Raw genomic sequence first — 14,891 nt, forward strand, 5'->3', positions numbered from 1 at the left:
TTTGTGGGTATCCCGTAACAGAGGAAGAAAAGTTAGAGAAAACTTTCTCCACGTTTCATGCATCAAATATAAACTTGCAAACACATTATCGTTTGCAGAATTTTAAGAGATACTCTGATCTAAATGCATTACTTCTTGTAGCAGAGAAAAATAATGAATTATTGATGAAAAATCATCAATCTCGTCCCACGGGTTCATTAGCAATACCAGAAGCACATGTTGCTCACAAAAGTTCTTATAAAATTTCTGATCATAAATGGGAACAAAGTCGAGGACGAGGCCGTGGACGTGGTCATTTTGACAAAAGGCATTTTAATGATCGTAAGCATCCATTCAAATGGAACAATAACTCTTACGGTCGTGGTCGTGGCCGTGGTCGTAACCAGAGAGCCAATAATTATCATGTCCCACACAATACCAATTCCAACCACCAAAATAAATGGAATGAAGCTGGTAGGTCCGAAAACAATGGCACTTCATGTTTTAGATGTGGAAGTACAAACCACTGGGCAAAGGCTTGTCGCACAGCTCCACATCTGTGTGAACTGTACCAAGCCTCTCTAAAAGGAAAAGAGAAAGAAGTGAACCATGTTGATAACTTTAATAATATCAATGCTGAGCTGAGCGTTGAAGACTTTGGGGTAGAACTTTGAAACAAAGTTGCTTGACCACTATAATTAGATGCAGTTATTAAGTGTGTTCTCATTATCTTTAGTTATGTAGTTCCTCTTTCATGTACTACTTGTGTTTCAATTAAATAAAGTTCTTATTAAAATATCATATGTCTTCGTTATACACTTATTTTTTTTTCTTAATATTTTTCAAGATTTAAAATGAAAATCACCGGAGCACAAGATCAAACAAATGAAGAAGATATATGTATAGCGGATAGTGGAGCCACGCATACTATACTTAGATCTAAAAAATATTTTTATAAACTGAAACCAACAAAAGGGATCATCAATACAATATCAGGTCCTACAAACTTGATAGAAGGAGTGGGAAAAGCTAATTTAGCATTACCAAATGGTACAAAGCTCAAAATAGAAAATGCTTTATTTTCCCCAAAATCAACAAGAAATTTGTTGAGTTTCAGAAACATATATCATAATGGATATGATACTCAGTCAAGGACTGTTAGTAATGAAAAATATTTGCATATCATAAGCAAAGATCAAATATTGGAAAAATTGCCAATGCTCCATTCTGGTTTGCATTATACATATAAATATGCCTCAAGCACATATGGCAGTCAAAGAAAATTGTTGCGATTCTGGTATCATAAACTTATGGCATGACAGATTATGCCATCCAGGATCCACAATGATGAAAAGGATCATTGAAAATACACATGGGCATCCACTGAAAGGTCAAAAGATCCATAAAATAGATAAAATGCCTCAATGTACATCTTGTTCTCTTGGAAAATTAATTACAAGGCCTTCGCCATTAAAAGTCGATAAAGAAACACCAATGTTTCTTGAAAGAATTCAAGGTGACATATGTGGACCAATTCATCCACCATGTGGACCATTTAGATACTTCATGGTCTTAATAGACGCATCCAGCAGATGGTCTAATATCTCTTTATTATCGACTCGTAATGTTGCTTTTGCAAAATTTCTTGCTCAAATTATCAAATTACGTGCACATTTTCCGGATTATACCATTAAAAGAGTAAGGCTTGATAATGCGGGAGAATTTACATCACATGCTTTTGATGATTATTGCATGTCTGTGGGGATTGTTGTAGAACACCCTGTTGCTCATGTACACACAAAAAATGGCTTAGCCGAGTCGTTGATCAAACGCCTACAGCTAATAGCTAGACCATTAATAATGAGGACAAAACTCCCTGTTTCTATTTGGGGTCATGCAATTATGCATGCTGGATCATTAATCCGCGTGAGACCAAGTGCAAATCATAAATACTCTCCCACACAACTTGTTTCTGGAAATGAGCCAAATATCTCTCATCTTAGAATTTTTGGTTGTGCTGTGTATGTTCCTATTGCACCACCACAACGCACAAAAATGGGTCCCCAAAGAAGGTTGGGAATATATGTTGGATATAAAACATCTTCCATCATAAGATACCTTGAACCTTTAACAGGTGATGTATTTACAGCACGTTTTGCTGATTGTCATTTTAACAAGACAATGTTCCCGACATTAGGGGGAGAAATGAAAAAGCAAGAAAGAGATATATCATGGTGTGTGCCATCATTGTTACACCTAGACCCAAGATCAAAACAAAGTGAGACAGAGGTTCAAAAAATAATACATCTACAAGAAATTGCAAATCAGTTACCTGATGCATTTACTGATATAAACAGGGTCACTAAATCTCATATACCAGCTGCTAATGCTCCAGCTCGAGTTGAGATTCCAAGCAAGCAAAACCATAATAATGCACCTCATGAAACTCAAAAACGTTTAAAACGTGGAAGGCCAATCGGTTCAAAGGATAAAAATCCTCGAAAAAGAAAGGGTTCTGAGAAGGATACTGACCCTAAGGAAGGAATGATTGACAAAACCTTCCCTCAGGAAAGAATAAATGATATAACATTTCCTCAGGAAGAGATAAATGATTCCAATAAAGAATTGTCAATAAACTATGGTAAATCACATATAATGTGGGATCGAGATGAAATGGAAAATATTGATGATATATTTTCTTATTCTGTGGCAAGCGATATCATGGAAGAAAATGATGACCCTGAACCAAAATCTGTAGATGATTGTAAAAATCGACAAGATTGGAACAAATGGAAAGATGCTATGCAAGCTGAATTAAACTCACTAAACAATCGAAAGGTTTTTGGACCTATTGTCATTACACCAAAGTCAATGAAACCTGTAGGATATAAATGGGTTTTTGTGAGAAAACGAAATGAGAAAAATGAAGTTACAAGATATAAAGCAAGACTTGTAGCTCAAGGTTTTTCTCAGAGGCCAGGAATTGACTATGAAGTAACGTATTCTCCTGTCATGGATGCTATTACGTTTAGATATTTAATCAGCTTAGCAGTCTCTAAAAATTTAGAGATGCGCCTTATGAATGTTGTCACAGCTTACTTGTATGGATCACTAGATAGTGACATCTATATGAAAATTCCCGAAGGATTTAAACTCCCCGATGCAATAAGCTCAAAGCCTAAGGAAATGTATTCCATCAAATTACCAAGATCCTTGTATGGACTGAAACAATCTGGAAGGATGTGGTACAATCGTTTGAGTGATTATTTGATAAGCAAATGATACACAAATAATCTTATTTGTCCATGTGTCTTCATCAAGAAGACAACATCAGGATATGTGATCATAGCTGTGTATGTTGACGATCTAAATTTAATTGGGACACAAAAAGAAATTAATGAAGCAATTGCTCTTTTAAAGAAAGAATTCGAAATGAAAGATCTTGGAAAAACCAAATATTGTCTTGGTTTACAAATTGAGCATATGCATAATGGGATACTTGTGCATCAGTCAACTTATACTGAGAAACTTTTAAAACGTTTCAATATGGACAAAGCAAATCCTTTAAGCACACCGATGGTTGTTAGATCACTCAATGTTGACAATGATCCATTTCGTCCTTGCGAAGATAACGAAGAGATTCTTGGTCCCGAAGTACCATACCTCAGTACAATTGGAGCACTTATGTATCTTACTAACTGTACAAGACCTGACATTTCTTTTGCAGTTAATTTATTGGCAAGATTCAGTTCATCCCCTACTAAAAGACATTGGAATGGCATTAAACATTTTTTTCGGTATTTAAAAGGAACTGTTGATTTAGGTTTATTTTATCCTAACGATTCAAAAGAAGGGTTAGTTGGTTATGCAGATGCAGGTTATTTATCTGACCCCCATAAAGCAAAATCTCAAACTGGATATGTATTTAAGAATGGAGGAACTGCGATTTCATGGCGTTCTCAGAAACAAACACTCATTGCAACATCTTCAAATCATGCTGAAGTCATTGCATTGCATGAAGCTTCAAGAGAATGTGTATGGTTAAGATCTATGTCACGACACATATTGATTTCTTGTGGACTAGAGAAAGATCGAATTCCAACTCCTATCTATGAAGATAATGCAGCTTGTGTCTCGCAAATGAAGGAAGGATATATCAAAAGTGACAGAACAAAGCATATACCACCAAGATACTTTGAGTATACTCGAGACCTTATTAAAGACAATCAGGTTGAAATGAGATATGTCCAGTCCAGCAACAACTCAGCTGATCTTTTCACAAAAGCACTTCCCACAGCAACATTCAGAAAACATGTTCATGATATTGGCATGCGCCATGTACGAACAATGTAACGACCTGCAATTTGAGGAGGAGCTATATACTGCACTCTTTTTCCCTTAGCTAAAGTTTTTTCCTATTGGGTTTTCCTTTAGCAAGGTTTTTAATGAGGCAGTACTTCAAGACCCCGAAGTTTTGAAATGGTGTCATCCAAGGGGGAGTGTTATGAATCACCACCGACAACCTTTCCGACAATATTGTATGACACCAAATTTCAAAGGCCAATTATATGACCTTGTCTACCAATTATACAATCTTGTCTTCTAAATAGTATAGTTGGTTGTAATATATATATCATGTAAATGTAAGGGTAAAGATTATCCGAGACACATTCTCATATTTGCTATTATCATCTTCCTTTCATAATCATATTCAATATTCTTATAATTGTGGTGATATTATAACATTATCTATAATATTGTACAAGTAGGTTGCCCACGGGTTGCATCGGACTTTTATGTGCACAAGAATTTTTTTTCATAACCCGAGTAAATATTTATGAATTTTAAAAGCGAATCCGATAAAAAGAAGAAGAGACATTTATAAGTGTTAGTTCTTCAACAAAATGATAGGACAGCTGACGTTGAATCTAATCCAATCTGGGCAAGCCCACTATTATTATTGTGCATGATAAAATTTATACCATTAAATATGGGTTAAGGTAGGTGGTGGTGGACGATGGTGGTGGCTGGTGGTAGTGGATGATGGTGGGTAGTGGTGGTGGTGGACAGTGGTGGTGGGTGGTGGGTGGCGGCGGACGGGTGGGTGGGTGGGTGGTGGACGGTGGTGGTGGTAGTGGACGGTGGTTGTGGTCGACGGTGGGTGGTGGTGATGATGGACGGTGGGTGGTGGTGGTGGACATTGGTGGTGGTGGGTGGCGGATGGTGGGTGGTGGTGGTAGTGGACGGTGGTTGTGGTTGATGGTGGGTGGTGGTGGTGATGGACAGTGGTGGTGGTGGTGTGGACGGTGGTTGTGGTCGATGGTGGGCGGTGATGGTGGCGGATAGTGGGTGGTGGCGGATGGTAGGTGGTGGCGGTGGTGATGGACGGTGTGGTGGTGGTAGTGGATGGTGGTTGTGGTTGATGGGGTGGTGGTGGTGGGTGGTGGCGGCGGACGGTGGGTGGTGGTGGTGGTGGTGGTCGTGGACGATGGTGGCGGCGGACGGTGGGTGGTGGTGGCTCATGGTGGGTGGTGATGATGTTGGACATTGGGGTGTTAGTAGGATGTGAAGAAGTGTGAAAATGTTGAACAATAGTTTATTTTTTAAGACCATAAAAAAACTTTTTAAATTTTTTTTTCTAAAAAAAACAGTCTTCAAAAGCTTATGTTTGTGCGCCTGCAGATGTAATCCCCTTACAGACTATTTAAGCAAAAATAAACAACACATTAGCATGCAAGCAGAAATTTAAACTCAAGCACGACACAGATAAAACTCTTGCCAGTTTGTAAAGAAGTTTTGATGGTTTTGTACTTTTTTTTCCCCTCAAATATGGATAAGTATAACAATAAAAATTAATATTTTGATACATATGAATGGATATAACAATAAAAAGACTAATATAAAAATGAGTCTTCTTAAATGCTAAATTCACTTGAGTGAACTCATCTCAGCTCATGAAATTATACTAGACAACTTGATTCGGCTTGAAATTTATACAATGTTCTAATTTCGATTGAGTTTTTCTAACTTATAAGTTTCTAGTCGTGAGATCTTTGAACAAGCTATTAATAATACTAATGAGTCATCATATTATGAATTGCATGTTTGTGTTTGAAGTTGAAAGCCACAGATGATATACATGTGTACTTATAACTTGTACAAGCAAAATATATCGTTAGCTTAATTTGACATTTATTTTGAAAACCCATTAAGATTACATAGCCTGTAATTATTATTACAGATAAATATCGGTGGCCAATGCCGCAACTCCACCAATATGCAAATTATTTGCTTTTTTTGGTTTAGTTTCGATACGTAAACTGAACAAATCAAATTCGCGTTGACTTGTCGCTGTAACGCTTAGTTTCGCAACCAACTGGAGTACCGTAACGAGCGTAACCGACAACAAATAAATTCATATCGACAGTCGACTCGCCACCGCAACAGTTGTATTTTACAGCACATACCAACTGAATGTACGCTAATGTATCACCGCAACACGACGGGTAAAGAACTCGTTTAATTTTAAAATCTAAAAGTACCTGGCTGATATATATGCATGGGAACTTCACCACTTAACATGCTTTGTTGCAAATAGGATATCATACTATTTTCGGTAAATATACTATTAAAAAGATATTAAGTCACAGGTGAAAAGTAGTCATCAATCATGATATCACCGGTTACAATATTTGATGATTTGAGAAATGACATAACCCGGCCATCTGGTTCCTGAGGAGGTCCAGAACCATGTGACACTGCAGTGGACGAGGTAGAGGCCGACTGTAGCTTTGTGGAGCAAAGTCCATGGATGAGGGTCTGTGGCTGCAGACTACAGGGCGGACGGGAGGGTATGAGCTCCACCCCCTTCCGTCTCTCTCTCTCTCTCACACACACATTTATGTGTGCGTATATATATACATACATACATTTTTAATAACTTTTTAATAAAGTTTGTAGAGGTTTGGTGCTCTGGAAAAGAGTGTGGGGTATTTTTTTAGAAAACTTGGGAATTTAATGTGATGATATAACGGTTTGTAGAGGTCCAACATTACTGGTGCTCTAACAACAACAACAGCAACACCAGTAGCAGCAGCAGCAGCAACAACAACAACATGGCGATTTGAAACACCCTCACATGAAAACCAACTTTGAACCCAATGCATTACCAAAGGCCAACTTTGAACACCAATGGGGTCTTAAAAAAAGTGAATAGCAAATTTATATTGTCAGTAAATGAGAGGTAGGTTCCAGAATTCCATCCCCATTTGGCTATTTTAGAGAATATATAAGAGATGAAGAGTTAATCAAGATGCATAAAATAAACCTTACTTTTCATTTTCAAAACTATAGTGTTGAAACTCATTAATATGACTTTGCACTATGCATTCCATATAGAAAAGCACTAAGATCATGTGTAGTGATAAAGCCTCATCACTAGGCGTGTTTTACATGTAGTGTCTCAGTCAGCAATATAACTTTATACAAAAAGTGGTGTAGTGTATAAAGCCCCGTGCAATCATTACCCAAGCATTATAATTAAAATTAAATATAAATAACATCAATATATGATTGGTTGGAATTTTTTTTTGGGAAGGGGGGGGGGGGTACTTGTTTGGTTGGAGGATTAAAAGGAGTGGCGCCTTCACAAAAATGGCCAACGCAAATATATATATATATATATAGTAAATAAAAAAAACCTCCATGGCATCCAGAGGGGCAGTGTTCCGGGCACTATGGGGCACTCTCCGCATCCAAAACGCCGCACCACAGTATTTTTTTTTTCCGACACCCTATCCTATTAACTAAAATCATAATTAAGCTGATCGAACACATTACAAATTCAAATACTCACCATTGTCGCGAGGGGATACTCATTACCATCCGAATGTCCTTTTGGTGATGCTAAAATATAATATATTGTTTGATTCAATAACGAATTAGAAGGCAATCAGGCATAAATACTGTAATGAACATGTATAGCAATATATCACTGAGTAACATTAAATGTTTATTAGTTATTAAATTCAGCTAAGGACACACAGTAAATTAGGTGACATATCCACCCAATTCATTGTTCTAAGCCTAGTCTTTTTTATTGATCGATATTGTGTTTAGAAAATAGACAAGAACGACGAATTATTCCCTAATTTATCAAAAATGTTACTCCAGTAGTTGTTACCGTCTTCATAATCACCATCATTAACCAAATGGTTCGTAAAAGCCTCCATCAAATAGTCGTCTTGGTATATCGTGTCACTTGCTAATTCAAGTGTGTTTTGGACCCCTTCATCTTTAGGGCTTTCAAGATCAGTGTTAACCGAACCATTCGATATGTTTAAACCGTTTGTATGGTTTTCTGCTTGCATATCTGTGAGATCTGATGATTTAACAGCTAGGGTTTGCTTGTTAAAATTCTCAAGTCTACTTAAATCAGTTTGCTTACTCAAAGTAATACCTTGCCATGCTTTGAGCACATCAAGGCATAATGGTTGTGGCACCGAGCGCGATGACACTGATGACTTCTTGATAAGAGGAGCTGAACCGTGATGAAATTGTTGGTAAAAGTTGGAAGCAACCCTAGGCCCACGAACCAGCCTAGCCTCGGCTTCGAGACGAGCATTCTCCCATTGTGTCATATGACTCAAGGTGGTATTGACCGCGGTTCTTGACTTGTGGGTGATTGGATCGATACCCATTTTGGTTAATCGTTTTTTGAGATGTGTGTTCCAGTAGTTCTTGATCTCGTTGTCTGTTCTCTTGGGTATATGAGTTGCGATAGCTGACCACCTGTTGATCATGTAAATACTATCGTGAGTATATTGATTTACTTGATCCCATTGATTACCAGATAGTAACATGTCCCGTTAGTTGACCAATAATAAGCTCAAATGCGCTCTATCTCTCTCTCTCTCTCACACACACACGTACACAAACATATATATTGTTACAAAGATGTACATTTTGTTTGATGATTCAATTCCATCGTTTTCAGTGTGACCACTTCCCCTGGTTCAGTGATTCTTATAAGACATTCTATTTATAGATTACAAACAAAGAGTGGAAATAGGACAGAATATATATTTACTTTTTTAGAAATTAAACAACAGTATTATGTAATATTTAACAAACAATTGTCTTAGCATATTTCATGCTAATATATGTTTCTTGAAATGTAGTCAAAACTTGAAGCAAATGGATTACCTATTTCCAAGAAGTGCATGGAGTTGGATGATGGTTTGCTCTTCTTGCAAACTAAACTTTCCTCTTTTAATATCCGGTCTTAGATAGTTTGTCCATCTCAGTCTACAACTCTTTCCACACCTTTGTAACCCTGCATGTTTTGGTTGACATGAGAGGTCGGATGTTACAGTAAACAAGATAGGCCTAGAGTGTTTATGTGTGATTATTGCTTACCAGCCTTGGCGGGCAATGCACGCCAACTTCCATGTCCATGTTCTTCTATGTACGCCACAAGTTTTCGATCTTCCTCCGTCGTCCAAGGACCTTTCTTCAATCCCTTCTCGAAACTCGGTGATCTTCCCATTAGTTCTATATTAACTCACTAGCTACTTGCAACAAGTATATATGATGGAAAGTGGGGTTGGATATGAGTAGGAAGTGAGAATATATATAATGGAAGTAACATGAACATGAATATGATATTGGGGTTGGGGTTGGGGTTGGGCTAATAAACAACATGTTAGACAAAGGAACACGGGCTATTAATTAAGGAAATCAGACATGTTGCGTACTATTGTTTTCATGGGTGTAATGACTAGCAATATGCTTAAATTCGGAGATACCCAACATCTCAGAGAGAATTTATTGTTCAAACAACATGTTTGCTTACGTGGCTAAACGGATCTTGGTGGTGTGTTATAATGTGCTTTCGTGGATTGGTGGTTGGGCATTACACGGTGTCTATAGATTAGATTCTTATTGCATCAATACATGCAGCTTGAGACCTTAACACGCACAATATGACGCTAATTATCTAATTATCTATTATCTAATATATATATATTTTCTATATAGGGGTGAGTTAAAATAAAAAGAGAGAGTTTTCTAGGAAGATTAGGAATAAATCATAGCCATTGGATCATGTTAATCAATGGTTGAGATTTAAAATTACCTAAAACCGACATAGTTTCCTAGAATAATCTTTTACCATATGTTTTAATGCCAAATGTCAAAAATCTATTGGTTCTTACCATTTTTAGGAAACTTTTTATTCTTATTTGAACCCTTTTCTATATATATATATATAAATGTGAAGTTTGGTGTCGCTAAACCGTCATTAGGCCACTTGGCGGCACCTTACTTGTCCATAGCATTTTGTTTTTTGTTGTTTCGGTACCGTACCGAACGTTACAATACCCGACTGAACGGAAATTCTTTTGTTTGTCTTAATTCAAATATCGTAACGAACGTAACGAAAATCAACAGAATTCGCATAAACTACCTAAGACTGACAACACTTGGGTTTACCAATGCCCGAGTTTGCCATCCGACACCACCCATTGGTCCATCCAATTTTATATTTCCCCCCCAGTTAGCTCTGGTACTGTAACAAACGTAGCCGAAATCTACCGACCCCGTGCCCAGTTACCGCCTCAATGCTTGAGACCGACAATAGATGGGTTTTACCACCGACCGGGCTTAATGATCAAACCAACGTCGTTTTAAATAATTTATTTATCATAATGTTAATTTAATGAATTTGTCTTCTGGGTTTAACACCAATGTTTTTCTAATGGTGTCTATAGCATAGTGAATGTAAACGATATGACCAAATTCACGTCGACTCACCTACGTAACGCTTGGGTTTACTAACACTTGGTTTCAACGTTGAGGTTTACCTACTGTCCCGGCACAACACGCCGGGTACTAACACTTGTTGTAATATATTTACATATTTACAGGAATCGTAACATTTTTTTGAAAGCAAAGTTGTTGATCGTTGCATAATCCATACTCTAATTACTTATCATTCTCAACATTGCCAATCCATTAATCGTTGTATTTCCTCTCTAATTGTATGTGTGTGTATTATTTTATAAGCGTTACGATTTTTCCTTCGATTTAGCATTACATATTAACCCAAAGAACGATAGATAGTTATGTTTTTTTTCTCTTAAAGTTGAAGAGAGTATATTTGCCCAGCTCAAATAATTTACAATTATTTTGTTTTTATTTGCAATTATGTTATTTACATTGTTTAAAGCTCTAGAAGTTAGTTTTAATCTGTATTAATTAATTAATGGTTGAACCATGGAGAAAAATTAATACATGATCTTAAACGATTGTTAGTGATAAACTATGAAAAATCTGACATAACGCTGATACGAAGAAATGAGGGGTGAAAGAGTAGAGAGATGATAAAATCCATTCCCTCCACCATAATATTCGTTGTACACTTGATTCAGTAAATGATGATGTGCCAGTGCCGTTATGTCCAAATATATCTTCATCTTTAAATTATTATTTCTCACCCTAAACTATGTGTTTTCTAAATTTAAACATTTAAAATAGTGTTGCTTTTAACAATGCATTCTTCTAAATACAACAAATTTGTTTGTATTTAATTTACCTTGACTTAAGATTTATAATCACTATTTTGGTCTATTAATAAAGGTGTATGATTTTCAGTTAAAAGGTTGTAAGTTATAGTCTTATTTAATTAGTTAAGAAATAAGACATATTAGTTGTTAACAAAATAAATAAATAAATTTCATAGGTGGGAATTGAGGTTGGCTACTTTTATGGAAATTTGAACAAGTAGGTGTGCATTTTAAAACATCACCATCTTGAGTTAAAAGCACAAGTGTCCATACCTACATGAAGTTTGTCAATCAATATCCATCGAGCAAACGTGTTAATTAAAAATAAATTAGAGGTAAGTCAGGTATGTACGTGACATGGAATGTACGTGAGGGATCTTACGTGGAATGTACGCGAGTCACCCCTCATTAAAGGGGTCACGTAGGAACCCCCCCCCCCCCCTATTAAGTTGGTCACGCGTGACTGGAGAATACTGACCACACTTAACATCGTCTTTCACTTTTTTACTTCTCTTTTGACCATTGAACAGTAACGTTTTCTTAAGAAAAAAAATATTTAGTATATCTATATTATAAATACATACATATATACCATAACCTATTTCAATCAATTTCAAACCCATTTCAACCAATTTCAACCATTCTCAAATCTTCTACAATTCCTATACAATCCAAAATAGATCCAAACTCTAACCCGATCCCGGTGGTAATGCAAGGTTCGGTTTTAGCTTACAACAAATGGATCAAGTATAATGCATACCTCCAACAAGAAGGCATGTCAAGCCAAACCCTTCGAATCGATGACGATGTTCAAGAGGTGGTGCTGGAAACCTAAACTGAAACCGAGAAAAAGAAGAAGTCGAAAAAGTGGGTCCCTAAAGAAACCCAACCCGAAATTGTTGAACCTCCGCTTCGGGAAAAGGTTGTCATGTGGAACACTACCAAAGAAGTCGTTTTGGCAAAAGCTTGGGTTAGCGAAAGTGAGAATGCGTTAAGGGGTATTGTTTACAATTTTATAATTTTTTGAACGATCTCAATTGTTTAAATTTGTTAACGTTTTACATTTTATTTATATGTTATTAGGTAACGCACAAATGAGACCGAGTTTTTGGAAGACTTTCACGCTCAAATATCATGAAATTTTACAACCCTCGACGTTTAGGCCACATGGTTCCATAAACGGAAAGTGGAGGAAGAAGAATAAAAAGGTGGGATCGTTTAACAATCTTTACATCTACGCCAAGAATAATCTAACGAGTGGTAGTAATGATGTCGATATTTACAAGTTGCCAAACATAAGCATGTCTTTCCCTACCCAAAAGTTTGGGAAATTGTTTGGTTGTGTTCGAAGTGGCATTTGGTGCCGACGAGGTTGATTCGGTGAAACGGACAAAAACGTTCAAAAGTGGAGACTTTAGCACGGGTAGTTCGGATGCCCATTGTAACCAAGATCTTAATATGGATTTTAGCAATGACGATCCGGATGAAGCTAAACGTCCGATTGGGAGGGACAAGGAAAGGGAAAGGGAACAAGATCGTCTTTAACCGACAACCCAAATTGAATTTTATAAATGATGAGTTTGCAAGTTTTAAATGATGTAAAAACTAAACGAAGAGACGGCCAAGATATAAATTGCAAGTTATAAATTGCAATTTTATAAACCGACAACTCCGTTTAATGAGTTGCAAATTGAGAAGATGAAAATGATGTAAAAACTAAACGAAGAGACGGCCAAGATAGAACGGGAAAAACTTCATTAAACGGAGGCCAAGTGGAAAAACGAGGCCAAGTGGAAATATTTCGATCTCTTAACGATAGATCTTACGGACAAGAGATTGACTTGGCGTTGGCATTAAAACGAAAAATTGGCCAAAAATATAACTTAACTTTCAAGTTTTTTAGTTTTATTTCTTGGTTATTTATGCTTACTTTTTATTAGTTTTTCTTTTTCTAGTTTTTAGTTTATGGTTTGTATTTTTTTTAATTAATGCAATCATTTCTACTTTTTTAATTTATTTTATTAAATATATAGTTTTGAAGATATATTTTAAATATAAAAATTATACTAAATAAAAAGAATAGAAAATGAAGAATGGTGGAGAATGAGGAAATGGTGTTGCCTCCAAGTTAAAGGATGTTAAGGCGTGATATTGAGTGATAAAGAGAAGCTAATGTGACGCACACGTAACGAAGGAATGGAATGGTATTGAAGGGCGTATACCCCTTAGCCTTAGGAAGGGAGGGATGTTCCTCTTATTTTAATTCCCACTAATTCCTGGTCTTTAAAAATCACTTAAACAACATGCACACTTTTTTCAAATACCCTTAAACCTTTTTGCTTTTTTAAATAAAAGTTAAGCATATATAATAAAAAATAAAAGCACTGTTTCATTACAACTAAAACATAAATATTTATAACAATCAAAAATATATGATTGAGAATATGAAAAAGTTCTTTTGTCTCACATTGAAGAAATGGAAAAACAACTTGTCACACATTGCTAGAAAGATAAATATGTGAGCTCCTTGTAAGGAGGAGGGCTCACAAGATAATATTCTTGTATGGCAAGACACACTTGGTGGCCTTAGTGAGTCACACCCGTTGCGCATAGGCACGAGCTATGGTCAAGTGCGATGGACGCAATGTGACACTTTGATGGCACCCTTCGCATACTCGCATCATTGCCAGCCGCTTGAGAACCATCTTAGCATTTTCATGGAAAAAAATAAAAATTTGAATTCTCTTCGCGCTATGCGATGGGTGGATAAAAGCCTCATCGCGATACGCGAAGGCTTATAGTTATCTAGGAAATTTTGGTGGCCATTGCACTACGCGATGGGTACTCTATTAACCCATCACGATACGCGATGTGCTGGCCATGCAGCCGTGACACGTTGCATGCCACATGGCATAACTAAGGCTGACTCAGCAAAGCTATAGTGTTATCGTAGTACGCGAGCCTTTCTCTTGAGTCCGTCGCGATACTCGACCAACTTCAAAACTCAGCTATAAGATTAAGGCCTGCATTCATCGTTCAAAATCTCTAGCGCTCTCTATCACTTTCTAATATATTAGGGTGTTAATATAATACCTCGAGTAGCTGAAACGACACCCTGTCCGATCGATCAAGACTTAGTACATGAATCCAAATTTCTGCCTGAGCAAGGTGAGACTTTAAACCTGTAAAACTCATGACAGATTCCAAATGTTTTCAAATGATTTTCTTTATATTACAGTGATAAGTCTTTGTAGACTTACGGGATGGTTACTACTGGTATTTTGAGATTTTGTATACAATTCTTACTTATATAATTGCTCACTGAACAAAGAGTTAGCCAATAAGTAA

At 36.7% G+C, this 14,891-nt stretch overlaps 1 protein-coding gene across 1 annotated transcript; it reads right to left on the reverse strand.

Moving 5' to 3' along the window:
* Positions 1 to 8,072: 8,072 nt before the first annotated feature.
* Positions 8,073 to 9,526, reverse strand: LOC143584899 (transcription factor MYB106-like). Its single transcript, XM_077066825.1, has 3 exons — positions 9,397 to 9,526; positions 9,184 to 9,313; positions 8,073 to 8,769 (listed from the first exon to the last, which is right to left on the reverse strand). The coding sequence occupies exons 1-3, from the start codon at positions 9,524 to 9,526 to the stop codon at positions 8,094 to 8,096; spliced, it is 936 nt and encodes a 311-aa protein (XP_076922940.1). The 3' UTR covers positions 8,073 to 8,093.
* Between the last annotated feature and the right edge of the window lie 5,365 nt (positions 9,527 to 14,891).

This window comes from Bidens hawaiensis, unplaced genomic scaffold (genome assembly GCF_021521415.1).
Source record: "Bidens hawaiensis isolate Kalapana, Puna unplaced genomic scaffold, B.hawaiensis_p1.1 tig00033486_1, whole genome shotgun sequence".
Classification (NCBI taxonomy): Eukaryota; Viridiplantae; Streptophyta; class Magnoliopsida; order Asterales; family Asteraceae; genus Bidens; species Bidens hawaiensis.